Source organism: Myotis davidii, unplaced genomic scaffold (genome assembly GCF_000327345.1).
Source record: "Myotis davidii unplaced genomic scaffold, ASM32734v1 scaffold172, whole genome shotgun sequence".
Classification (NCBI taxonomy): Eukaryota; Metazoa; Chordata; class Mammalia; order Chiroptera; family Vespertilionidae; genus Myotis; species Myotis davidii.
Window position 1 is genome coordinate 2,767,110 of NW_006284343.1, and position 24,179 is coordinate 2,791,288.

A 24,179-nucleotide genomic window follows, 5' to 3' on the forward strand; every position below is an offset into this window, starting at 1 on the left:
GGTTTTCGTGGCTGTCTCCATTTAAAAAAACCCACCTGTCCGTATAGGGGGAGATTCTCCAGGCAGGCCTGCGGGTAGGTGTGTCTGTCTGCACACGTGTGCAGACACACTGAACTAGCGAGCGTGTTAGGTGTGTGTGTCTAGTTCCGTGTCTAGGCACATGCCTGGGTGCGGTGACTTTCACCCTGCACATACTGACTGAGCACCTACTATGTGCCAGGCTCTGCTCTAGGCTCCAGGGGGACAGCAGTGGACACAGCTGACAGCTCTGCCTTCGCAGGGAGGTGGCAATAAGCGCAGTAAGCGATCGTGTGTATTGGACGCCAGGGAATACGGCGGGCGGGCCGTGAGGAGGGCCTGGGGCACGGGGGTGGGCGTGTCCCGTGGGGAAGGTGCCTCTGAGCCGAGGCTTGGAGGTATGTGTGTGTACATGTGTGCACATGTGTGTGCATGGGAGAGCTGTGAAGGGGAGTGTGAGACAGAGGGGGCAGGAGGCACACAGAGTGGGTGGACTTAGGTGGGCGGCTGGGATTGGCTGGCTCAGGCGTCGGAGCCCTCCTACCTGCACGAACACCCACAGAACACTAACCAGGGAGCATGCCACCCCGAAGCACACTGTCCCCATTACAGAGGGGACCTGAGGCACAGGGGGCCTGCACAGCTCGCCCAAGGCCACATGTCTCGGAGACGCCGAGCTGTGCCCTGAGCCTGGCGGGTGGGGGGCACTCATTGGGGTCGCAGGGGGCCTGAACAGCTCGCCCAAGGCCACAGGTCTTGGAGACGCTGAGCTGTGCCCTGAGCCTGGCGGGTGGCGGGCGGGGGGCACTCATTGGGGTGTGACAGGTGCCCCCCCGAGTTGTGCCGCGGGACCTTCACAACTGTACCTGCGACACCCCCCCAACCCGGCTGGCTCCAGACTGGCACGGAGGACTGCCATGCCCGCTCCCGGCCCCCCCAAAGCAGACCAGTCTCATCTACCTTTCTGCCAGGTGATGGCCGGCCGCGGGGCCCCTGACGTCTCACAGGCCAGCACCACGGACATGCCGTCAATCACCGTGCTGTCCAGGGGACCCCTGGTGATGTTGGGGGCGATGCCTGCGAAGGGAGACAGCGGGGCCGTTCAGCTGCAGCTGGGAGGACCCCCCCTGGTGTGGGCCTCTCTACCCCCGTGGGAGAAGGCTGCAGGGGCCTCATGGGGTGGCAGCAATGGGAAGGGGCCAGGAGGACCCTCGAGGGCTCCCCACGTCACCCACCCGGAGACAGCGGGGCCGCTCAGCTGCAGCGGGGAGGGCCCCCCCTGGTGTGGGCCTCTCTCTCCCCCGTGGGGGAAGGCTGCAGGGGCCTCACGGGGTGGCAGCAACGGGAAGGGACCGGGAGGACCCTCGAGGGCTCCCCACGTCACCCACCCCGCGGAACGACCCAGGTGACGCCAGTTCCCACCCTGCCTTGCTTCTCACGCCTCCCTGTGGGGGAAACTGAGGACTCCCAAGAGCAGCTCACACCCCCATGATCAGGGAAATGGATTCACCATCATCAAACATGACATTGAGACTCTGGTTTCTTAAAACAGATAACAGTTATGGCCGATCGGACATGCCCACTGTCTGAGAGGCCGGCCACCGAGCCCAGCCGCCTGGGTGGGCCCTGCCTCCTCAACGTCAGAGCAGACGCTTTCTGTCCCCTTCCCTGACCTTGGCCCCCGCGGAACCCCCTGCCCAGGCGGGTGTGGGTGCAAGGCTCCAACACGGACCGGCCCCGGCCGGGCTCATAGAAGCTGCAGGCTCGATGGCAGCCATCCTGCCCATCCCGCCTTGGGGGCGACCCAGCTCCTCTCTGCCCATGGCCTCTGTGGCCTGGTGACCAGCCCTGGTGCGGAGATGAGGGCCCGGCAGACATGGCATCTGCAGAGCTTCCGTGTGGCCACTCTCAGTGCCACCCGAGGGCCAAGTCAGCTCCACTCAGGGGGCAGGGCCACTATTACCACCCCAAAGCGACTCCTGGGGGACGGGATTGGCGAGTCGGGGAGCTGAGGTTAAAGTGCTGGCTCTTGCCCGGCTGGCGTGGCTCAGTGGTTGAGCATCGACCTATGAACCAGGAGGTCACAGTTTGATTCCTGGTCAGGGTACATGCCCGGGTTGTGGGCTCGTGGGCTCGATCCCCAGTGTGGGGCGTGCAGGAGGCAGCAGATCAATGATTCTCTCTCATCATTGATGTTTCTCTTTCTCCCTCTCCCTTCCTCTCTGAAACCAATATATACATCGATAAAGTGCTGGTTCTCCTCTTTGGAGAAGCGAACAGGTCGGCTGGGCGGGGACGGGCCGCGTCAGCCTGCAGGGAGGGAACCGGGGCAGCTGGAATGCCCGAGCCTCTCAGAGCCCGTCCTCGGCCAGGACATTGGGAGGGCGCATGGGGACCGAGGCCTCCTCTGGGCACTGAATGTGGGGCTGCGGGAGCAGTGGGTGTAAGTGGCTTGTGCCCCCCCTCTTCCCCAGCTACTGCCTGGGATGTGCTCTGGGGCCCTGTCTCTGTCCCCAGGGGCCCTGGCTTGGAGCAGAGCTGGTCCTGGCTGGGACGGGCTCCGGGCAGGACGGGAGGGACTTACTGGTGACGGCCAGGTAGGTGGACGTCTGCACCTCGCCGGCGGAGTTGCGGGCGTAGCACTGGAACATGCCCGTGTCGTCGGGCACCAGCCCGCTGATCTGCAGGCCCCCGTCCCCGCGCTGCCGGAAGCGGCTCAGCCTCGCCACCTCTACCACGGCCGCGTCCTTGTACCAGGTGATGGAGGGCGGGGGCACACCTGGGGAGAGGGGGACAGTCAGCCGCCAGCCTCCCTCCCTCACTCCCACCTGAGGGGTGCACAGTGGAGGCCCAGAGTCTGTGAGCGGGTCCCTGGGTGACTTGGTTTCTAGAATCTTCTCAGACGGGTACGATTCGCCCTGGGAGAGGGGGAGGATGTTCTCAAATTCTTAGAGAGCAGGTGCTCCAAGACAATTTTAAATGTCCTGGATTTGTTCAGCTTGGGGATGCTGGATTGGCCAAATGAGACATTTTTTCCTGAAACATTTGGCAGAGATTCTTGTGCGTTTGGGGAACCTCCCGCTGGGAGTGGGTCCCCCAACCCCACGCGACCACAGAGCCCACGGCAAGGAGCACGCGGAGGGGACCAGGACTCCTTGGGGACCCCCAGAAGCCCCCGTACATGGTCTGCACAACAGAGTAAAGGGGGGCTCCCCTTGCCTCTCAGCCTCCCCACAGGTACCCCCAATGCCCCCTACTCTCCCTCCAGGCCTCTCTGCTCAAATGTAACTTCCCTAGAGAGCTCCCCACATCCGTTCAAAAGTGCACCCTGGCTCCGTGCCCCCAAAGACCGCCTGTGTTTCCTCGCTAGCGCTTTGCACCCCGACATTCCATGGCCCCGTATTGCATCCACTCAACGATGCACGTTCCTTCACATTGTAACGCCTGCGAGAGCAGGCCGTCTCCCCGTTGACAGCACGTCATAATTTAATTGGCGGTCTTTTTCCTTTCTCAGTGGTACATAAAATAATGGGGCGTCTGAGGACCCCTGGCATTTTAGACGAGAGGAAATGAGGGATCTTTATTTGTTTCTTGGATTGTCTGCCCGCCTCACAGGAACGTCAGTTTCCCACAGCAGGGCCCTGGCTGCCTGGTTCCTCCAGTATCTTCCCCAGCCCCGGGAACAGCGTTCAGCACAGGGCGAGCCGTCGGAAAAAATGGATGTTGACTGAATGCATGAATCCCGCCTCCCCCAGGTGGGTCCCCGGTCCCCGTCACTCCCTGCTTGCCTGAGCTACATTCTGCCTCTCTGCTCATTATGAGGTCACGTCCCACCGCCCGCCCCTGAGTTCATCCTGGTTTCGGGGGCTGTGTTTTGGCTCAGCTGCCCCAGAAGGAGGGAGGGTGGCGATGGGAAAAGCAAAAATTCCCTGGGAGCTCTGACCGGGAGGTCAAGTAGAAATGGTGGTGGTGGGGGGGTGGTGGAGAGGGAACAACATAACCCAGAAACCAGGCGGACCTTCCGAGGCACATGCAGGGCGAGATGCACCCACGTCCTCCTAGCTCTGACATGCCGGCAATTGGGCAGTGTCGACAACTCTCCAATTATGGGCAATTTGGGCCTGTCACCTATTCTGAAATCACAGTAATTTGGGTTCGTTTGTAACCCTCAAGTTATGATAACCTAGGTTGACTCCCAGGCCCGAGATTACGGTAATTTGGCCTGTTTGTTTCCCTGGGGTGTAGCTCACAGCCAGACTGCTCAGCGATGGTGCCTGGAGAAGGAGGTGGAGCTGAGAAAAGTCCGTGACAGAGACAGGAGAGGCTGAAGGTTCGGTGGTCCTTGTCCCCCTTCATTCCCACCGCCCGCCATGTTACCTTTGGCTCGACAGGGAATGTCCACCACTTTCTCCATCTCTGCTGTGATGTGTCTCTCTGGCTCCTTGACAAACTGAGGTGGTTCTGCAGGAAGAAAGACAGGGGAGGGGATCAGAGCCATGCTCCTTATGATATAACCATGCTGCCCCTACCCTTTTGGGACCCGCCCAGCGGCCCCGCTCCATCTCACCCAGCACAGACAGGTAGGCTCCACGGACGACGGAGGGGACGCTGCTGCTGCGCAGCACGGCCTCGCACTCGTAGAAGCCGGCGTCGCTGCCCGTGGGGTTGGGGATGGTGAGCCGGCGGTTGTAGTCGCTGATACCGCCTGACAGCAGCACCCCATCCTTCTTCCAAAGGATGTGCAGCTTGATCAGGGGCCTGGAGCGGGGGAGGGAGCAGGCACTCAGCCACAGGGACTTCCGGAGGCCGGGGGGCAGGCAGGGGTGAGGAGTGAGGCCCAGGGCCAGGTCGCCTGGGTTTGCCCAGCCTCCTGGCATTTTCTAAGCCCTTAGGCATGTTCCTTCAGTGCTCTGGGCCTCAGTTTCCTCATCTGTAGAATGGGGCAGCTGTGCTCAGCGGGGCTGGGGTGAAGGTGGATGCATGAACGCAGCGGCAGCCCTCAGAACAACTCAGTGCCTGGGGCTCCGAGAGCTGGAAGCTTCCTTCACGGGGAACCCTTCTCCTCTGCCCTCCCTGTGAGCCAGGCCCCGAATGTAACTCAGCAGATGGACAGGAGATGGTTACAGGCGAGGGAACGTGACGAGGAGGAACACGAGGGAAGCACCCAAAGTGTGGAGATGGGGAGACACAGGCAGGTGGATGGATGTACCCATCCCCCAACTTCGATGGGGTGAGGATGGGAGCCGAGCCCTTCCCCCCCAACCCTCTGGCACCCCCAAGGCTCCCTGAGACTGGTCTTGCCTGGCTCTCCTGTTTGGCACCTGGTGGGTCCCCAAAGGCCAATCTGCCGGGGGAGGGGGGTGTCTGTGTTAGTTCCACAGGGTGTTCAGAGGGTCCATGAAAGGGGGTTCCGTGGCCGAGTAGGTTTGGGCAACAGTGGTGTGAGTGCCATGAGGCAGGCTCCTCACCGCGGGTCTCCTGCATCGGTGTTACTGCACAGCCTTCAGGCCTTGGCTGCCCCCGGTGGCCTTGCCCACACCCGTGAGACACCTGGGCCCCAAGGGGCGGACTCGCAGAAACGCTGCTCCCCGCAGGGTCACACTCTCCGGGAGCCTCTGGCGGGGTGACCTCAGGGTTACTGGTCTCCCCCACCCATCACCTCCCTCGTCCCTCGGGAGCAGGAACCAGGAGTCAGGGCAGGCTGGGCCAGCACCCGGCCCCAGGCCTGGCCACCGAGGCAGGTGCTCGGGCCTTCCCGTGTCACCGCCCAGGAGGCCGAGGCCCAGACACGGCCGTGAGCACGGCCTCAGGGTGGCCTGTTCTCTCGCTCATTCTGCTCTCAGCAGCAGGGTGACCGCGGGCGGGCGGCCTGCTCTCTCTGAGCCCTGGAGTAGTGCCCTCTCTGCCGGGGAGTGGTTGTTGGGGAGAAAAAGGCTGTGTGGGGAGGCAGGCAACACAGTGCCACATGCAGTCAACACGCACCACATGCAGTCAACACGGCACCACACAGTCAACATAGCACCACAGTCAACACGGCACCACATGCAGGCAACATGGCACCACATACAGTCAACCCGGCACCACACAGTCAACACGGCACCACATGCAGTCAACATGGCACCACACAGTCAACACGGCACGACATGCAGTCAACATGGCACCACATACAGTCAACCCGGCACCACACAGTCAACACGGCACCACATGCAGTCAACATGGCACCACATAGTCAACATGGCACCACATGCAGTCAACATGGCACCACATACAGTCAACCCGGCACCACACAGTCAACACGGCACCACATGCAGGCAACATGGCACCACACAGTCAACACGGCACGACATGCAGTCAACATGGCACCACATACAGTCAACCCGGCACCACACAGTCAACACGGCACCACAGTCAACACGGCACCAAATGCAGTCAACATGGCACCACACGCAGTCAACACGGCACCACACACAGGCAACACAGCACCACACACAGTCAACACGGCACCGCACACAGGATGGAAGTATTTGTTCCCTGTGTGGCGAACATGAGGGTCCTGGCCCTAGCTGGTTGGCTCAGTGACCGATTCTGGTCAAGGGCACATACAGGGGTTGCAGGCTTGATCCCACGCTCCAGTTGGGGCACGTGCGGGAGGCAACCAATCCATGTGTCTCTCTCACATCGATGTTTCTCTCTGTCTCTCCCCCTCCCTTCCACTCTCTCTAAAAATCAATGGGAAAATATCCTTGGGTGATGATTAACAACAACAAAAACGGTGAGGGTTGTGCACGCCTCGGAAGGGGCCTGGATTGCCCCTGAGCGCAGGTCTGCCCTCCGCAAAGTCCATCACGTGAGCTGTCTCCTGGCACATGCCGGCCTGCAGGGAGGGCGTCATGGGCAGAGGCCCCGGCCCGTCTCTAGGCTGCTCTGAGGGTTGGACTGAGAGGACCCCCCGCCCCCCCACATCCCCAGTATCCTGGGCTGAGACCGGCAGCCCTCCAGCTTCCACCGGAGCCCGACCTCTCCTGTCGGCCCGCAGAGAACGAGCCGGCCTACTTGTATCCACAGCCTGCGGCAGCAGCTGGCACGGCCACCCTCTGTCCTTCCTTCGGGCTGAATACCCTTTCTCCTTTCACGGGTTCTCATATGACACCCCAGGGCCTTCCTGAATTCCAACAGGTCTCCTCGGAGCAGCCCCTGGGTGGGGAGTGAAGGGGGAGGGGGAGGGAGGCACTGCCCACCTGGCGTTGGCCACGCACTCCATGGTCACCTCCGAGGTCCCGGCCACCACGCTGGTGTTCTTGGGAGGAATGATGATGGTTGGGGCGATGGGGTCAGCAGGCCCCCCTACATCTGGGGAGAGGTCAGGTGTTAGCCGGGAAGAGCCAGAAATCCCATCTCTGCCCAGCGCCTGCTAGAGGCTGATGCCAGGCAGACACCCATCCTTTTCCGGTGGGCGGGTGGCCACAGGGCAGCCACCCGAGCAGCCCACGCTGAACCTCCGGACACTGACCCCAGGGACCCCTCACCTCTCCCCCTCCTCTGCTGAGGGGTCTCCATGGAGACCCACTGGAGACCTCCAGGGCCTTCCACACTCCCCCGGTCCTGTGTGAGGCCTCCACATCCTTCCCCACCTGCGTTTATCTCATTGGTTTCCTTCCTCTAGTTCAGCCTCTTCCACCAGAACGCAACCCCCCCGTACTGGTTTGAACAGTGTTTCCCCAAATTCACGTCCACAGCAGCTACGCGTGGAAAAGGGGCCTTTGCAGAAGTGAGCAGGCTACGACGGGGCCCTCCTGCATCAGGCTGGGCCCTCTGCCGATAGGACACGTCCCAATAAGAAGAGGGTGACTCAGACACAGCCACGGGGGGGCGGGCGGGGGGCCAGGTGCGGACAGAGGCCGAGATGGGAGGGATGCATCTACAAGCCAAGGAAACCAAAGATCGCTGGGGCCAGCGGAAGGGAGGGGAGGCGCGGAAGGCTCCTGGGCCTGCAGACACCTTGCTTTCAGACGTCTGGCCTCCAGAATTGCGAGAGAATGAAATTCTGGGATCGGCCTTTCAGGCGGGGGCACCTTGTTACAGCAGCCCCAGGAAACTCATACCTTGCTTGTGGCCGGAACCTCACGGATCTTCGCTTGCGGCTGAATTGTGCCTCCCCTTAAATACCCATGTTGAAGCCCTAACCCTCAGGAGACTGTATTTGGAGATGGACTACTTAGGAGGGTTACAGGAGCCTGGGCTGACCTGGAAAGTCTTGCTCTCCTCCCCTCTCCCACACCTCCAGCACGAGAAATGCTGTCTGGCACACAGTAGGTGAGCAAATACATTTGTCAGGTGAACAAGTGAATGAACTATAGATGTACTAACCCAGGGTTGATGGTGAGAACTGAGCAGGAGTGGGCTTCATTAAAATGAAACAGCCTGGCCGGTGTGGCTCAGTGGTTGAGCATCGACCTATGCACCAAGAGGTCACCGGTTTGATTCCCGGCCAGGGCACATGCCTGGGTTGCAGGCTTGATCCCCAGTGCAGGGGGCAGCTGATGGATGTGGATGTTCCTCTCTCATCAATGTTTCTATCTCTCTCTATCCTTCTCCCTTCCCCTCTCTAAAATCAATAAAAACAAAACCAAACCAAAGTAACCAAAGCCTCCTCAGAGAGGCAGTGCCCTTTCCTTTAAGAAGTGGCTGAGTCTTAATCTTTGTGGGGCAGGGTAGCCCCAACATTGGCGGAAACCCCAATATCCCCTGCACGCCTGCTCGGGCTCCTGAAAATACAACTGAGGACTTTTCTCCCACAGAAAATGACCCGTCTCCCTGGCCCCCATCCAGGAGGCTTGGAGGTGGCAGGCCCCATGACACACACAGCCCGGGCGACAGCGATAGATGGGTCATCCTTGATGGGGAGGGCTCGCGGGGCTCCACCGCCATCCCGGCCACCCCAGTCAGCCCTGGGCAGGTCTTCCCGCCTGCGCTCAAGGCCTGGCTGGGAAAGGTCCAAGTCGAATGGGAATAAAATGTCAAAAATAAAGTAAAATGAAGGGGGGAAGAAAAGAAGCGTATAAAATAAAATAATTGCAACAATATAAAAGCCTATGTAGGGGCCATAAAATGCGATCCGATTGAAGGCTGCTGATATAGCTGAATCCATAAAAGTGTACTCTACGGTGTTTATTATATCTGGGTGTGCAGGTACCCAGATTGATGGGGCCCAAGGAGGAGACGGGGGGGGGGCCTGAGTGGTGCCCCACAGTGTAGTCAGGGGAGCAGAGCCCTCGGTGTTTAAAAATATAAGGCTGCCCCCAGGCCTCGGGCCAGCTTGGTGGCTTTGGGAGAGGAGAGGGGAGATATTGACCCTCCATTCCACCCCAGGGACCCTGAAGCTCATGCGCAGGCCCAGGCGACAGCCTACAGGGCTCAAAGGGAGGGACAGGCAGTGGCCGGGGACCCTGGACCAGAGAAGGGGTCCTGGGGTTCAGGGAGACCTGGTTCAACACCCCTATCTGCTCCCGAGCTGAGCTGGTCTGGTGAGTGCAGACTATCGACACATAGTAGGTGCTCAATAAACGACAGACAGTCCTTCCTCCTGGGGATGTGCCTGGGACACTGGGGCGAACCTGAGTAAAGAAGGGGCGTCTTTCACGCGAGCTCCTGATGTAGACAGCCTCGGGGTGGGAGGAAGTAGAGGGGCTCCCCCCACTCCGGCCAAGCTGGATCCTGCCGCCCCAGGACGATTTTGGTCACAGGCACAACGAGGGGCACCCACTGAGATCCAGTCTCCCAGAGTCACCTCCTTTGATCCTCCCAACTCCACGGGGCCACGGGCATCCATTACAGCCGAGGAAACAGGCTCATGGGCCACATGACTCACCTGGGCCACAGGTCACCTGAGGGCTGGTGGGTGGGTGGGTAGCTGCTTCCCTCTGGGGCCTGACCTCCCAACCCAGCCCGGGCCGTGCACCGCAGGTGGCTGTGAGCTCTGGCAATGTGTGCCCAGTGCCCCTTTGATTTAATGGGATTTAATTTAAAATAATTTGCATTTAATTAAAAACAGGCCCTGAATCAGTTACCAGAACCTTTTAAGTAAGCCTGGAGCAAGCCGGCACACGGTCCCACCTCCCCAGCCATAAATTTTCTGAAATCTAAACCCAGGCCGCGTATGTCAGGTGAAAATTTTGCGTCCGGGTTGAGATGTGTGGCAAGGGTAAAACACACGTATTTTGAAGACACCGTATGAAAAAAAAAACAACCAATGTAAAGTATTGCATGGATATGTTCCAGTATTGATTGTCCGTTACCATGGTGCTATTTAGATACGTTGGGCTAAGTAAAATATAATAAAATATTCATTTCTCACCCATTTCTCATCCCTTTTTAAAAAAAGTTCGGCTACTGTCAAATATTAAGTAGCGTATGTAGCTCACATTGTATTTCTATTGGGCAGTGCAGGTCTGATCCTTCGGGGTGGGGCCACCCCCCAGGGATGGACGTTTTCAGGAGTGTGACAATGTGACAGGCCGTGTGAGGTCACCGGGGTTACACCTGGGCAGGGACAATGCCCGGGGCCACTGGCCTGGCTCTGTCCTTCGTTTCCGAAGAGCGAAGAGCGTGGGCATCGCTGGGAGGGCTGCTGAGAAGCTGAGCTGCTGGAGCAGAGGAGGGAAGAGGGTGATGGGGGAGGAGCGGAGGGAGGGGTGGCCCTGGAGGGAGGGGTGGCCCCGGGGGGATAAACATGAGGAGCTGGAGCTGGTGGCGGTGGCAGCTACGAGGCATTTGCTCGGAGTACAGGCTGACAGCAGGCACGCAGGGATGTGTGTCAGTGACAGGCACAGGGTTTTGAGGCACAGTCGCTCGTGGGAGGAGAAATTAACTGAAAACCAGCTGATTCCGCTCCCATCCGGTACCAGGCACACATCATTGCGTGAGAGCAGGAGGCGAGGGGCGCCGGGGTGGGAGAGACAGACAGCTGAGGAGGCTCGGTGGACACGGGGTCCAGAGGGGCCCTGCCTGCCTCCCGTGGGGCGTTAACAGGGAGCAAAGAGGGGACAATCTGCAGTCGGCCAGGAGATTGGGCGCAGGGGGAGGAACATGGAACAGGAGGCTCCGACCTCTGGTCTCAGGGGAGCGTGTGTCACCCAGGACGACGGCTGGCCTTGACCTGGACCATGAACCTTGCTTCCGACCAATCACTGGACGCCCCTGGACCCTAGGTGTCCTGACCACTGAAAAACATCTGGGGATAAACTTCTCCCTCTGGCGGTTAAATTCCTTTCCCCACAGGAACAGCCGCCTCAGGTCATGGGCTGCTAGACCATGACCCTGGCCCCAGGCCAACGTCAGAGGTGACACCGCGACCCAGATAGGCCAGCCCCCAGAATGCAACCTCCTCCCTGCATCCAGGTCTCTCTCTAGGCAGACTGGAACCTGGGGTGCAGGAGAGAGAACTGCAGAAATGGGGGAGCGGGTTGTAGGTGCTCAGAAGGCCCAGGAACAGACAGAGGCCGGGGTCAGAGGAAGGACACGGGAAGGCCCATGCTGCCCGCACCCTCCTCTTGCTGCTGGCGGGTGCGTCCCAGAGGCACCGCGATGATAAATGAGACTTGGGTTTGGAGCAGGGTGGGACAGATGTGCAGAGGCGGGAACATCTGGCTCCCCAGCTTGCGTGGTTGCTCAGCTGCTGCGGGAAGCTCTGGCCTCATCCTGCACACGCTGTGGTCCGTGGCCCGGGCGGGCTGCGGGGTGGCCCCCACCTCCTGGATCCCAGGGATGGGGCCGGGAGGGAGGGGGCCAGCCAGGCTGGGAGCACATCCCAGCATCTCCATCTCGGAGTACACTGGCTCGGAGATCACTGGCTCGGAGTAACGCCTCTTTGCCAAAGGAAGCTCAAGGAGACACCCTTTTAATTGCTACCCTCTGCTGCCCCGGGGAGGGCTGGGCCTCTCTGTTCCGGGGCACCGGGTGGTCTATGGGGATGGGTGACGAGGTGCTTCCAGACAGGAGTGCGGCCGGCAGCTGTGTCCCCGCAGCGAGGACGGCCTGGCTCCGGGTACAAGCTGCACCTGTACGTGCCAGCTGAGCACAGGCGGTTAGTGTATTTGTTTAAAGAGGAGCTCCCCACTTCCTGGCCGCTCTCCCTGTCTGCACCTGAGCCCAGGGTGGCACAGTCCAGGAATGTCACCCTCTCCTCCACCCACGGCCTCCTGGCCTCCAGAGCCCTGCTGACCGCCAAGCCCGGCATCCCCTCTCCTGAGGCAGGGTCTCAGACTTGTCATGGGAATGGGGTCCCCAACGCAGCCCCCTCCTTGCCTGCTTCTGACACTCGACCCCCGGCTGAGTCTCCCCCTCCAGCACCATCCATTCCATCTTTCCATGACCCCCGCGAGCGCCATTCCCAAGACTTAATGTCAGCTCTGCACCATCCCCAGGCCCGCTGTGTACTTACTCTCCACGGCCAGAGTGATGGGCTGGCTGGTCTTGTTGTCCCCGTTCTTGTCGTTCACAGCCTGCACGTAGTAGCGGCCGGCGTCCGGAGCCACCGTGGACAGGATGACCAGGGTATTCTCCAGGGTGATGGCTCTGGGGAAGGGAACAGGACTCGGCTGACAGGGGCCCGCGGGGCTCTCGCCACCGGGGATGGAGCGAGGGCAGGAGCTGGTGGTTCCAGGGTCCCCCCTCCAACCCTCCTCCCCAAACCACGTCCGCCTGCAATCCACCCACACTTAGTGTGTAGAGAACACGCTGCTAGTTCTGGGGACCAGACCCCAATACAGCATGTGTCCAGAGTCCCAGACCGCCGTCCACGGAGGCTCCCTGTCCCCACCCCACGCCTGGGCTGCGGGCTGTGCCCACAAGGTCCCTGGGACGTCTGCTCTTTCCTGTCACAGCATCGATGGCTATGTGGGCGGGTGGTTAGCGCTGTGGATGCACCAGGGGCACCCAGACACCTGAAGAAGTGTCCTAGAATGAATGAATGAATGAAGAATGAATGAATGATGAATGAACGTTGAATGAATAATGAATGAATGAATGGATGAACGATGAGCAATGATGTTAAATTTAGAAATGAACAGGACCATTCCAGAATCAGTGCCTTATCCTCATCCTAAATTTGTCTAGGTTGACCCAAAGGCCACAGGTCGTCAGGAGCATGGACTTCTGGGGTTCACATCCCCCACCAGCACCCCCTCATGGGACCAGTGTCCACCTCCCCAAAGCTGGTCAAAGGAGTGGATGGGCTGGGCTGGTGGAGAGGGAAAAAGGAGGTGGCCGGGCAGTGGGGTGCAGATGTGGGCTGTGGGCTCCCAGTCCGGCTCCCTCTGCGGGGACCCCCTCACACAGCCCCTCAGCACCCAGGTCTGCAGGCAGGACAAGGGGCTTGTCCGGGCAGGCAGCTGGGGAGCCCATTGGATGTGGGTGAAGCCGTGCCGGGGGCACTGCCCACGCCGCTCCGCTGTCATCTCCGCTCACCCACTCTCCCCGTGACAGACAGGGCCATTAGTTTGTCAAGTCGATCTCGGATTTTAATGCGATGTGCCCGAGACAGCTGTTAAATATCCTTAATGTTAGTTTAACAAGGACACATCCAGTTGAATTCTTTTCAAATTTTCCCATTAGGTGAATGTTACAGAGTTTTAAACAAGCTCTCAAACAAACAGCCCCATGAATGCCTCTCCAGCCGCTCCCCCAGCCGGGCTGGCTGGGGCCCCCTCGCTCCTGTGTATTTGGGGGTTCATGTGCAGTCTGGGGGAGTTCCCAGCAGGGCGCTGGGAAGTAGGAAGGCAATGCCCTCCTGCCCCAATTCTTGGGCGCCCTAATGCTGCCCTTTTTTTTCTGCGCGCGCTTGTAACCTCCAGCTAATGCGGTGATGGAGGTGGGACACAGTGAGGCTAAAATACTTAAAAAGCAACAAAAACGGGCCGGGATGGCGACCGTTTCCCCACCTGGGACTCCCTTCAGTGGAGCCTGTGGGTGGGCGAGGGTTGGGGGAGGGAGGCTGGGCTCTGGCCGGGACAAGGGGTGAGCTCAGGAACGGAGCTCTGGCCCAGCCCCTAAGGAGCACGCAACCTCCTCCTCGCTGGGCCTCAGTCTCCCCATCTGAGCAAGGGGTGGCAGCACCTGTTCCTGAGGGTTCCTTCCAGTCCCGAGGGCGGGGGTTCTGGTTCCGGTCCCTGCTTCTGCTCTGTGTCCATTTGGTCCGAGGCATCCCCCTCCCTCTCACACAGCCCTCACCTGGCACACGGTCCAGGCTCAGGACTGACCTGAGGAGCAGCTATGCGCTTGGACCACAGGGGTTCCAGCCTCCCAGCCACTCCCACTGCCACGGGAGCAGGTGGAAGGAAGCCTGGGGCGGGAGGGCGCACCGGGCGCTGGTCCCACGGTCCCGTTCACCTGGCTGTTAGGAGCCCCCTGTTGGCATCCAGGGAAGGAAGTTCCGCCTCCAGTTCCTTCTCCTTGGCCAGGAAGCCCCCACCCCACCCCCTTCTCTCCCTTTAGCTACACGTTGTCTATGTCATGACCCATCCTCTAGGCCCGTGGTTCTCCACCAGGGGTGGCTCTGCCCTCCAGGCGACCCCGGGCAGCGTCGGAACAACATCTGGCTGCCACAGCTGTGGGGCTGTGACCAGCACCTGTGGCGGAGGTCAGGGCGCTACTAGTCCACGGTGCACCGCACAGTGGGAATTGCTGGGCCCCAAATGTCCATTGTGTCGTGGCTGAGATGCCCTGTCCTAGGTGGGGTGGCATCCATGGTGGCAGATACGGTTGCTGCCCGCTTCAATTTCAGGTGCCCCCTCCATAGAGTAGGGTAGCCGCTGAGAAGTCAGGGGCCGCCCTTCCCAACCCCCGCCCCCTGGAATCTGGGGGCGGGGGGCAATGTGGCTGAGCTAGTGGGGTGTCTCAGCTTGGACCACAGAACCCCCTGCGTGATCCCCATGTTCTTGCTGCCCCCCTGTCAGAGCAGAACAACTGGGAAGCCCATTGTCGATGACGACACAGCTCCCACCAACCAGGGGCCCCCAGTGACTGGAGAGGAGCACCCCTCCTGCCCCTCGCCCTTGGTGGGCCTTTACTAAACAAACATCTATGGTTCGGGGGTCTGTTACTGCAGCTGGCGGTGCCTGGACCAGCACCCACAGGCCTGGGTTTGAGTTCCGGCTGTGGAGTGGAACAGGAGGCACAGAGGCTGGGAAGTGATAATGACCTTTGCCCTGCCCTCCCTCTGCCCTCAGTATGGCTGGGGGGGGAGGCACTATAAAAAGGGTCCCTGGGCTCACAGCCCCCTTCGGCATGACCGGCCGCTCCACAGATGGTTCTGGAACCACCCTGGACCTCACTTCCCAAGTGCACAAAGCTGTTCTGGCACTGGGCCCTCGCCCCCCCACCCCCATGCACCCGCGCTGAAAGAAGCCCGGAGTTTTCTGGGGCTTGGCCGGCAGGGCTCAGCTCTCCAGCGGGGGGTGGGGGGGCTGGGTTCTATTTTTAGGCATCCTCCTCCGGTTTCAATTTGCCAGGTCCCCCCACCCCACCCTGCATCTGCTACTTCTCTTAAGTCAGCTTATTTCCCCGGCTCCAGGGGGCCCAATGGATCATTTAATTAAGAATAAAATAAATCATCGCAGAACCTGCCCGAAGCCCCCAGCACCGGCTGTCAGGAACCTGGTCTGCGGAGCACGGGGGATGGGCGAGGTGCTGCTGATCACCGGCTGTGCCGGGCAGAGCGCAGCCCTGGCCTGCACACCCCTCCGGCCAGCGGCATTCATCAGATAGGTATCTCTGGCAAACAGACACCAGAGAATTTCCTACCAGGAACCTTTCCTCCCGGTTATGAGTATTAATCCGCTGTAATTGCTGAGATAACATCACCCCGGCGCACTATCGTGCTCGGAAGGTGTGTGGAGAAGGTGGGAGCCTGCGCGTGCTCCCTAAGGCCTTCTGCCCCGATGCCCGGGCTGCTGGGGATGAAAGGCGGGTGAGGACAGAGGCCAGGAATGAGAAGAGGAGGTGGGAAGGTGCCGGGCAAGGGATGATGGGAGTGAGGATGCAGACAGGGTTCCACCGATCACAGCACCTGTGGTAGGTAAGGGCCCACGTGTCCCCTCCCGCAGCCACGGCACCTGCTGTCAATCTCTCATGGTCTGGACAGGCACCCACGGGACCTGGGTTTCCACTGAGTCTGAACGAGGCCTCAGAATCCTTCTCCACACGGCATTCCAGGGAGCCACGACTAAGTGATGGGCTTGCAGGATGCCACCCGATACGCCTCGGACACGTGAGATAACGTCAGAAAGGGGTTAGGGAGGGGCGAGGACTCACCACCTGCCTCAGCACCCGTGTGACACAGCATTCTACAGTTCAGCCTCACTGTCTGCGTTAACGGTTGACCGTGCTCTGTTCGCTTATTGAACCGTGACTAGGTTTAAGGGGGCACCTGGCTCACACAGCCTGAGGCCTCCTGCTACCCTGCACGGGGTTTGGCTCTAATTCTCCCCCCAGTTCTGCATCCACAGCCTCTGCCATGTGATGTCCCGGGTCCTCTCAACCAAAGGCAGAGTCAGTTCTCCTGCTTCGTGAGTCTGAGTTCTGCCACGTGACTTTCTTTGACCAATGGAGGTGAGCAGAGGCTTGAAAAAAAGCTGGTTCTGCTTCTCTCCTGCTCCTTCGCAGTTGCCAGGAGAGGAGGATGCTAGAACAAGCTGGCTGGAGGGTGAGCCGCGTGGAGCACAGATGAGTCACCCGGCCATGCTGATCCATCAATAGCCAGCTAAACCGGCCAAGAGACAGAGCCTAGCCACCATCACCAATCTGCAGATTCATTATGACAAATAAACACTTCTTGTTTCAGGCCCCTGGGACCATTTGTTACGCAGCATTATCATGTCTGTAGGTAGTTGATACATTCTAGGACAGTGGTTCTCAACTGCATATTGGAATCACTGGAGAGCACTTAAAAATCCTGATGCCGGGGTACATCCCATTTAATGAGGTCAGAATTGGGGGGGGGGGGAGATCTAAAGATCAGTATATGTTAAAGTGTCCCAAATGACTTCAAGAGGTCACCAGGTTGAGAATCACTATACCAGGACCAATTCTTTCCAAGGGCAATCACTTGTTCCACTTTGTCCCCATATCTTTGACCCTCTTCTCACACAATGTCTACGTAAGACAGAATTAAGGACCTGAGCCTGGAGTTGGCAAGCCTGGAACCCGCTGTGCTGAGATCTGGCAAAGTCGTTAAACGTTGGGGGCTTGACTTTGCCATCTGTAAAATGGGGATAAAACCAGCCCCCTCATAGGGTGGTCTTGAGCGTCATTCATTCCACACACGTTTCTGGAGCGTGCACGCCCCTGGGGAGTGAGAAGGGAAGGAGAGAGAGGTGTCTTCCTTGGAGGTGCTCCCCTGTCCCAGAGGGGAGGGTGAGGTATGGAGTGTGCTTAACCAGTCAACTGCCACGCGTCCAAAATGGAAACCATCCCCACACGCCACGGTATTTTGAATTTAACTTAAAAAACAAACTTGCGATGAATGCTATAAAAATAAATATATTACTCACAATTTGGGCGTTCTTGAATGTTTTTCAGTTGGAAATGCTCACGAAAAGTGACTTTTTAAAAAGCGTCTCTAGACGCTCATGGCATACAGAGGGTTAACCCAGGCCTGCGAACACAGCGGAGGCCCCTAAATGACAGCCAGTGTGATGACCCTTACGCTTCTCTCATTACACGTCCTGGTCCCCAAAGAGGCAAGATCCTCCTTCTCAGCTCCTGCTTCCTGCAGAGGCAGGCCGGCTCCACCTACAGCTCCTGCCCCAGGAGGCCCCGACAAGGTGTCCGTCCCCTTTCCCGGGAGAGGGGCGAGGGGGGGCCCGGAAGGGAGAGCCTGGCTGGCTCCAGGCCCCAAGGGGGTCGGGAGGGCCGGGTGTGTCCCAGGAGGCAATGCTTGCCCCGAGACCTCTGTGGAGGTGCTGGCTCCTTCACTCCTGCCCACAAGCCAGGCCGCCACCACCGACGCCATGGGCCACACAGAGGGGTTCTGTTAGGGCTGAAAGAGCCCTGTGTTCTCTCCCTGCCGGCGGGCCCCTGGCCTCATCTCCTCCCAGCAGCCAAAACACACAGAGCCCGGGCATGCCATGGACCCCCAGGCACCCCGCACACCGGAAACACCCAGGGGCCGGCGCCCGTCGGGGCGATACCAGCCCGCGGCCCCCGGGCCTTGCTGGCCAGAGTCCTGGGCCTGGACCATGGTGAGGGCACCTCTGCCCATGCCTGCCTGTTTGGGCTTGGCGAGCGCTCTTGGAGGCAGGATGACGCTCCAGCCGAGAAGGGGGCCAGCCCCGGGATTCCCCAGGAAGACCTTGCTTCCTGCTCCCAGGCTTCGCACGCACATTCCCAGAAGGGCCCTGGTAAGCCACAGGCTGTCCTGTGGGAGGGCCCCAGGCTGCTGTGTCCCAGGAGGGCTGTGAGTAGCTGCTGCTGCGAAAGGGCCCCACTCAGCGTTTGGGTTTTTTTTTTCTGGCCCCAAACCTCCCTCCCAGGGCAAGGCGCCCCTTTTCCCGTGGCTCCCCGGGTGCTCACATGCGGCTGCTGGGCGGGATCTTGCGGCCGTCCCGGAACCAGGTCACCTGCGGCCTCGGGAAGCTGGCGATGCGGGGGGCGCGGATGACAGCGGCTTCTCCGTGGGAGACGCTCTGGCGCTTCTCGCCCTCCTCAAAGCTCCCCATGTCTGCGGAGGGAAGAGCACGCGCGGGGTCAGGGGTCGGGGAGGTGGCAGAGACTGGCCACTCCTGGGGAGGGAGTGGTGACAGTGGAGGGGAGATGCCGGCAGGATGACCAGGGTGCAGGGTGACACCACGCTCAGACCAACCCTCATGACCTCACTGCCCCATCTATCATGTGCCCTGCCTTGGACTTTTGGGGTTACATCCATTTCTACCCATACGTATCCACGAAGCAACGGACTGGTCCCTCAGTCATGGGAGTCTGGTCGTTATTCCACACACTTTACAACTGAAATACTGCCCACATGATGGGCTCAGGGAGCCCGGGCACGCCATGGAAGGGGCAGAGTCAGGGTTTGACTCTGTCCCAGGTCATGTGGCCGTGGAAGGGGCAGTGGCAGGATTTGAACTTGGATCCTCAGAGTCTGGAGTCAGGCCAGGTTGTCCCTCAGCCCTGCCCTCCAGATGCTCGTGCTTGAAGTTCAGCCGCCATGTTGGAAGGAAGCTCAATCTAGCCCCCACAGACATGGGAACAGCTCACATGGGAAGGAACCGAGGGCCCCAGGTGACAGCCAGCGTCAACACAAACACGTGAGTGAGCGTGTGGGCCCTCAGATGACCTCCGCCCCTGGTCTTCGAAACCTCAGTCATCACAGAGCCCAGACAGGCTGCCCCTACTCTGCTCTGTCCAGAGTCAAGGCTCCCAGAGTCTCTGAGCGTAAGAAATGACCGCGCTACACCATCATGCTTTGGCCTACGCGGTCATGCAGCCATAGAAATAGGAAGAGTATGTTGAAGTGCTAAACACGGTACCCTGTATTTGTAGTGTTAAAATAATAGAATCCTATATATTTTTTCAAAGTTTTGTGTCAGCATCAACCTCTTCAACAAAGATGACCCCACACGACCCAACCAGAATCAAAGAACAAGGACGCGTTGGACACGGACCCAGCGCCAGGTTCACTTTCAGGTGGGCGTGGCCGGCACCGTCTCACTGAATCATCACGACAACACGAGAAGCTCAACGTTGATAAACAAACATTTTAGTTGTTGATTAATTGCTATTACCCGGCTCTGCCTGTAAAGAATCGCGTCAGTAAATCACCTTGATTCCAGTTCTTGCCATAATTTTATCTATTTAAGAAACTTTTCACAGGACTCTGAAGATATATTTGAACAATTTGAAGCAATTTCATGGTAATAGTGTTTCTTTTTCCTCTCTGCAGTTTTATTAGCTCCATTTCGTCAGCGAGGAAATTAAAGCTCATGGAGATGGAGTGGCTGATCCGGCGCTGAGCGGTGAAGGCTGGGCAGGGCCCGCGCGCCAACCTGGCCCCCCTTCCCGCCCCCTCGCCGCCTCTCTCATGACTCACACCCGGCATTAACATTCTTCATGCACATTCTTTATCTCTTCCTACTACAGTGTCAGCTGTAAGAGGCTGTTATATTCCATGGCACGCATGAGTGAACCCCTACAAGACACCTGGCCCCGCGCTCTCTCTAAGCTCACCCAGTGCCAGCATGCATGACTCTTATTGAGCCCCTCCGCGGGCCAGGCAGGCTCTGTGGCACCGAAGGACCCTGTCCCTGTCCCCCGGGAGCTTTGAGTCTGGCCAAGGAGACAGGATGAGCAAGCCAACTCACAGACAAACGTTCAGGGACATCAGGTGACGGCTGTGAGGAAGAAGAAACAGGGTCCTTGCCTGAGAGGCAGCAGAGGGAACCTCCTGTAGATGGAGGTGGGAGAGGCTCTCTTCACGGAGAGACATGCATAAAGAGCAGGAGTTAGCTGTGTGTGTGTGTGTGTGTGTGTGTGTGTGATGTGAAGGCTAGGAGGTCGGAGAGAAGGGCCAGTGAGAGGAAATGAAAGGCCAGTAGGGCAGGGGCATGGGTCTGTTCAGTGATGGATAAATGATAGATGGATGAATGGATGGATGGATGGATAGAGGAGGGGTGGGTGGATGGAAGGGAGGAGGAATGAGGGATGGAGGCATGGAAAAGTGTCTGCATGTATGTACATCTGAATGTATGTGTAAGTTTGTATGGCAGGATGTATGTATATGCATGTGCATGCATGTATGTTTGTATGTATGCATGTATAGATGTATGGTGGATGGATGAAGGAAGGGCACAGCTGGCCTAGGTCCCAGTTCTGCAGTTGACACTGCCCTGCACCTTTCTGTCCCACAGTCCCCCTGCCTCCCCGTGGCTCTCAGGCCCGTACCCTCCCATCCTCCCCACTTCACTCTGTCAGATGGGCTTCCTGGTCTGCCAGGAGCTGTGCCCCAGCGCCTGGGCCCGGCCACAGCCAGGCACGGACTGACCAGCAGCAGCAGGGCCGCCAGGAGGGAGTCACTCAGGCAGCTGTGCAGGAGAAAGGAGAGGAGAGAGGGCCACAGCCCCAGGGCCGGGCCCGGGTCCCCTGGGAGAGCTCCTGGCACTGAGGTAGACACAGGGGCTGCTGCACCTCCTCTCCTGCACTCGCGGCTAATACACCTGCGTGCCCTGTAGCGCTGATCCAACTGCCCCCACCAATTCCCCGAGCCAGCAGTGTGGGCCTGGGCGCAGCTGGGGGCGGCCTCCCAATGCTCCCTAATGTCTTGGTTGCAGCTGAAAAGGCCCGGGAAGGAGGCTTTCTGCTTCAGAATCTACTCATCGTTTTTATTTATTCTTAAAGCCGTTCTTACCATGAAATATGTCATTACACACAAAAGAGCGAATATAATTATAGGCATCATTTAAAGGAGAATAGAACAAACACTCGTGTACCCAGCACCCAGCTCCGGACCGGAACTCTGACAAACCTCGCCCCGCCCCGCTGCGCCCCTCCCAGGCACATTCTCTCCCTCTCCAGAGGGAGGGAATGCCATGTCAATCATGCATCGCCCTCCACCCCCCAGGTTTCAGCACCTTTAGACACCTCTGTAAACAATTATGGCTAATTTAGTCGGTTGCTAAGCCCTTTGTACCTGAGAGCACGCTGTGTCGTCTACTGTGACTCGCTTTGTTGTGCAACGTATTTTTGGAGCCCCATCGACGTCCCTGCACCTAGCTTAGTCGTTTTCACGGCTGCATGGACGCCGTGGATGGAGGCAGTACAGCGCCGCTGCAGGTTGGGCTGGTGTCCGTGGCTGGCCGGCCTGCTAAGAACCATCTCCTGCAGCTAAGAGAGTCCCCAGAGTATGAGCCTAAAGGTGCACTGCTGGCTTGCAGGCTGTGCACATGGTAATTTTACAAGATAATGCCAAACTGCTTTCCAAGTCGGCACCAGTTTTCCTATTCACGCTGCCACCAGTGCAGATGGGAGCTACTGCCAATGTGTGGTCTTCTAGACTCCTTGGGTTTGGCCAATCTGGTGGGCACGAGGTGGCATTTCATAGTGGTTTTATTTATTATAAAACAATGCTGCTCCGTCTAATCAGATGGTATCATGCCACTGCCCCCAACCACTATTCTGAGTAACAGCCAAAGAACCAACCACATCTTAGCGTGCCACAGTCTGTCCCCAGCACCTCACTTCCTCAGCCACATCTTTGACTCTCCACGTCCCACACCCTGCTCCAGCCACCCTGGCCTCGACACTCAAATCTACCCCAGGGCCTTTGCACTTGCTGTTCCTGGCCTGGAAAGACCCATCTCTCGGTCTGTGTGGCTCACCTCCTTCCTTCCTTCCAGGCTGTGCTCAATGTCACCTCCTCAGACACCATTTCAAATAGGACTCCTGTCCCAGCCTCCACCGATCTCACCTGGCTTCCTTTTTCCTTATAACATTTTATTTTTCTTCATGGGCCGTCTATAGTCTATAGTCTATTCTATATTGTCCTTCTATGTTGCCCCTACTATTTTCCTTGAGGGCAGGGATGAATGTCGTGTGTGTGTGTGTGTGTGTGTGTGTGTGTGGATGTTTAATCCTCACCGGAAGATATTTTCCCATTGATTTTTAGAGAGAGTGGAAGAGAGAGGGAAAGACAGATAGAAATATCGATATGAGAGAAACACATCGATTGATTGTCTACTGCACACACCCTTACCAGAGCCCAGGTAGGGAGAAGCCTGCAGCCAAGGTACGTGCCCTTGACTGGAATCGAGCCCGGGACCCTTTGGTCTGCAGGTTGATGCTCTATCCACGGAGCCAAACCGGCTAGGGCATGAGTGTTTTGTTTTTGTTCCTATGTCGTCCCTGCCTAGAGCAGGGCTCAGTGCGCAGTAGTTGGGCAGCCACTGTTGTTTCATAAACATTCCAGTAAAATGGGGGCTCCGGAAGCACCAAACGATGCTATCCTGAACCACGGCACGGCCCCTACGTTTCCACATTCACACACTCAGGCTGAGGATTAAAAGCAGCGAGCCCATGGGTGACATTCTGGGCATCAAGCCCAGGCCACGTGACAACAGGCTCGATGCCCTCAAGTCCCGTTTTATAGAGGAGACTGAGCCCCCAGGGTAACGGGGAGCAGGGCGGCTCCCCACGGGGCAGGGCCCCCGTGCCCTGCAGAGGGAGGGCAGATTAGTGCTGGGGCTCCAAGTGTGAGCCCAAAGCCAGCCAACGGGGGCGGGGAAGCTGCAGGTGAGGAGAACACAGGTGCCCACAGGGTCTGGACGTGGAGACTGGTGGCCGGAGGGCAGCTATGGGCTCAGGACGCTCCCCACCATCTCAGCCTGCTTGTCACCTGCCAGAAACTTACGGTGACTTTAAAAAAACCAAGGAGAGACTCCCCATGGGGACAGGAAGGGAGCTGGGGAGGGGTGGGTGTTTTATTGACTTCCCCTTAATTGCTGTAATTAAAAACATGTAAAGAACCCTTCTGTAATGACTTTGCTATTATCATTAGTTGTTAGCACAGCTGCCTTATTAATTTCTCAATTAGAACCCAATTCACAATCTCTCTTTGGGAAGTGGGTGGAGCCAGGGGTGGGCCCTGCCTGGCTGATCCCTGGAAGGAAGGCGTCCCCAAGGACAGGGGTCATCTGGCATCCCAGGACAGAGCCCTCCCACCCCGGGAGTTGGACGCTGCTGAGGAGAGATGCAGGGACTTGGAGAAACAGCCATCCCCACCCATCCCCAGAGCCATGTGACCGGGCAAGAGAGACAGATGGACAGACGGACAGACAGACAGACAGATGCAGGAGGACTGACTGTAGGGCCCAGGGTTGGGATAGGGTGAATGAGGTGAAAGATTTAAGGAGGCACCTGCTCTTCGGGGTCCTGCAAGTGCACGGTGAGGACCTGAGAGGGAGGGCCTCCTTAAATTTTGCATCCTCCAAGCCTCACTTGTCTCACCCTCAACCCAGCCCCAAGGGCAGAGGGGTGGCTGGGAATGTACCCAGGACGGTAGACAGATGAGGGACGGTGGGCCCTGCAGAGAGGAGAAAGCTGCTCGGCCCTGAGTCTCCAGGCTGGGAGCCCAGGGTGGTCCGAGCCTCCTTACAGCACCTGGTCCTCCCTGAAGG

At 58.7% G+C, this 24,179-nt stretch overlaps 1 protein-coding gene across 1 annotated transcript in view; it reads right to left on the reverse strand.

Moving 5' to 3' along the window:
• The window catches only part of SDK2 (sidekick cell adhesion molecule 2), a 126,972-nt gene that overhangs the window by 68,446 nt on the left and 34,347 nt on the right, over window positions 1-24,179 (reverse strand). Inside the window, exons 4-10 of the mRNA XM_006754624.2 lie at window positions 18,586-18,733; window positions 12,458-12,591; window positions 7,257-7,368; window positions 4,586-4,776; window positions 4,396-4,479; window positions 2,603-2,797; window positions 979-1,095 (exon numbers count right to left, since the gene is read on the reverse strand). Coding sequence (XP_006754687.1) covers window positions 979-1,095; window positions 2,603-2,797; window positions 4,396-4,479; window positions 4,586-4,776; window positions 7,257-7,368; window positions 12,458-12,591; window positions 18,586-18,733 — 981 coding nt within the window. The remainder of the gene's footprint in view (window positions 1-978; window positions 1,096-2,602; window positions 2,798-4,395; window positions 4,480-4,585; window positions 4,777-7,256; window positions 7,369-12,457; window positions 12,592-18,585; window positions 18,734-24,179) is intronic.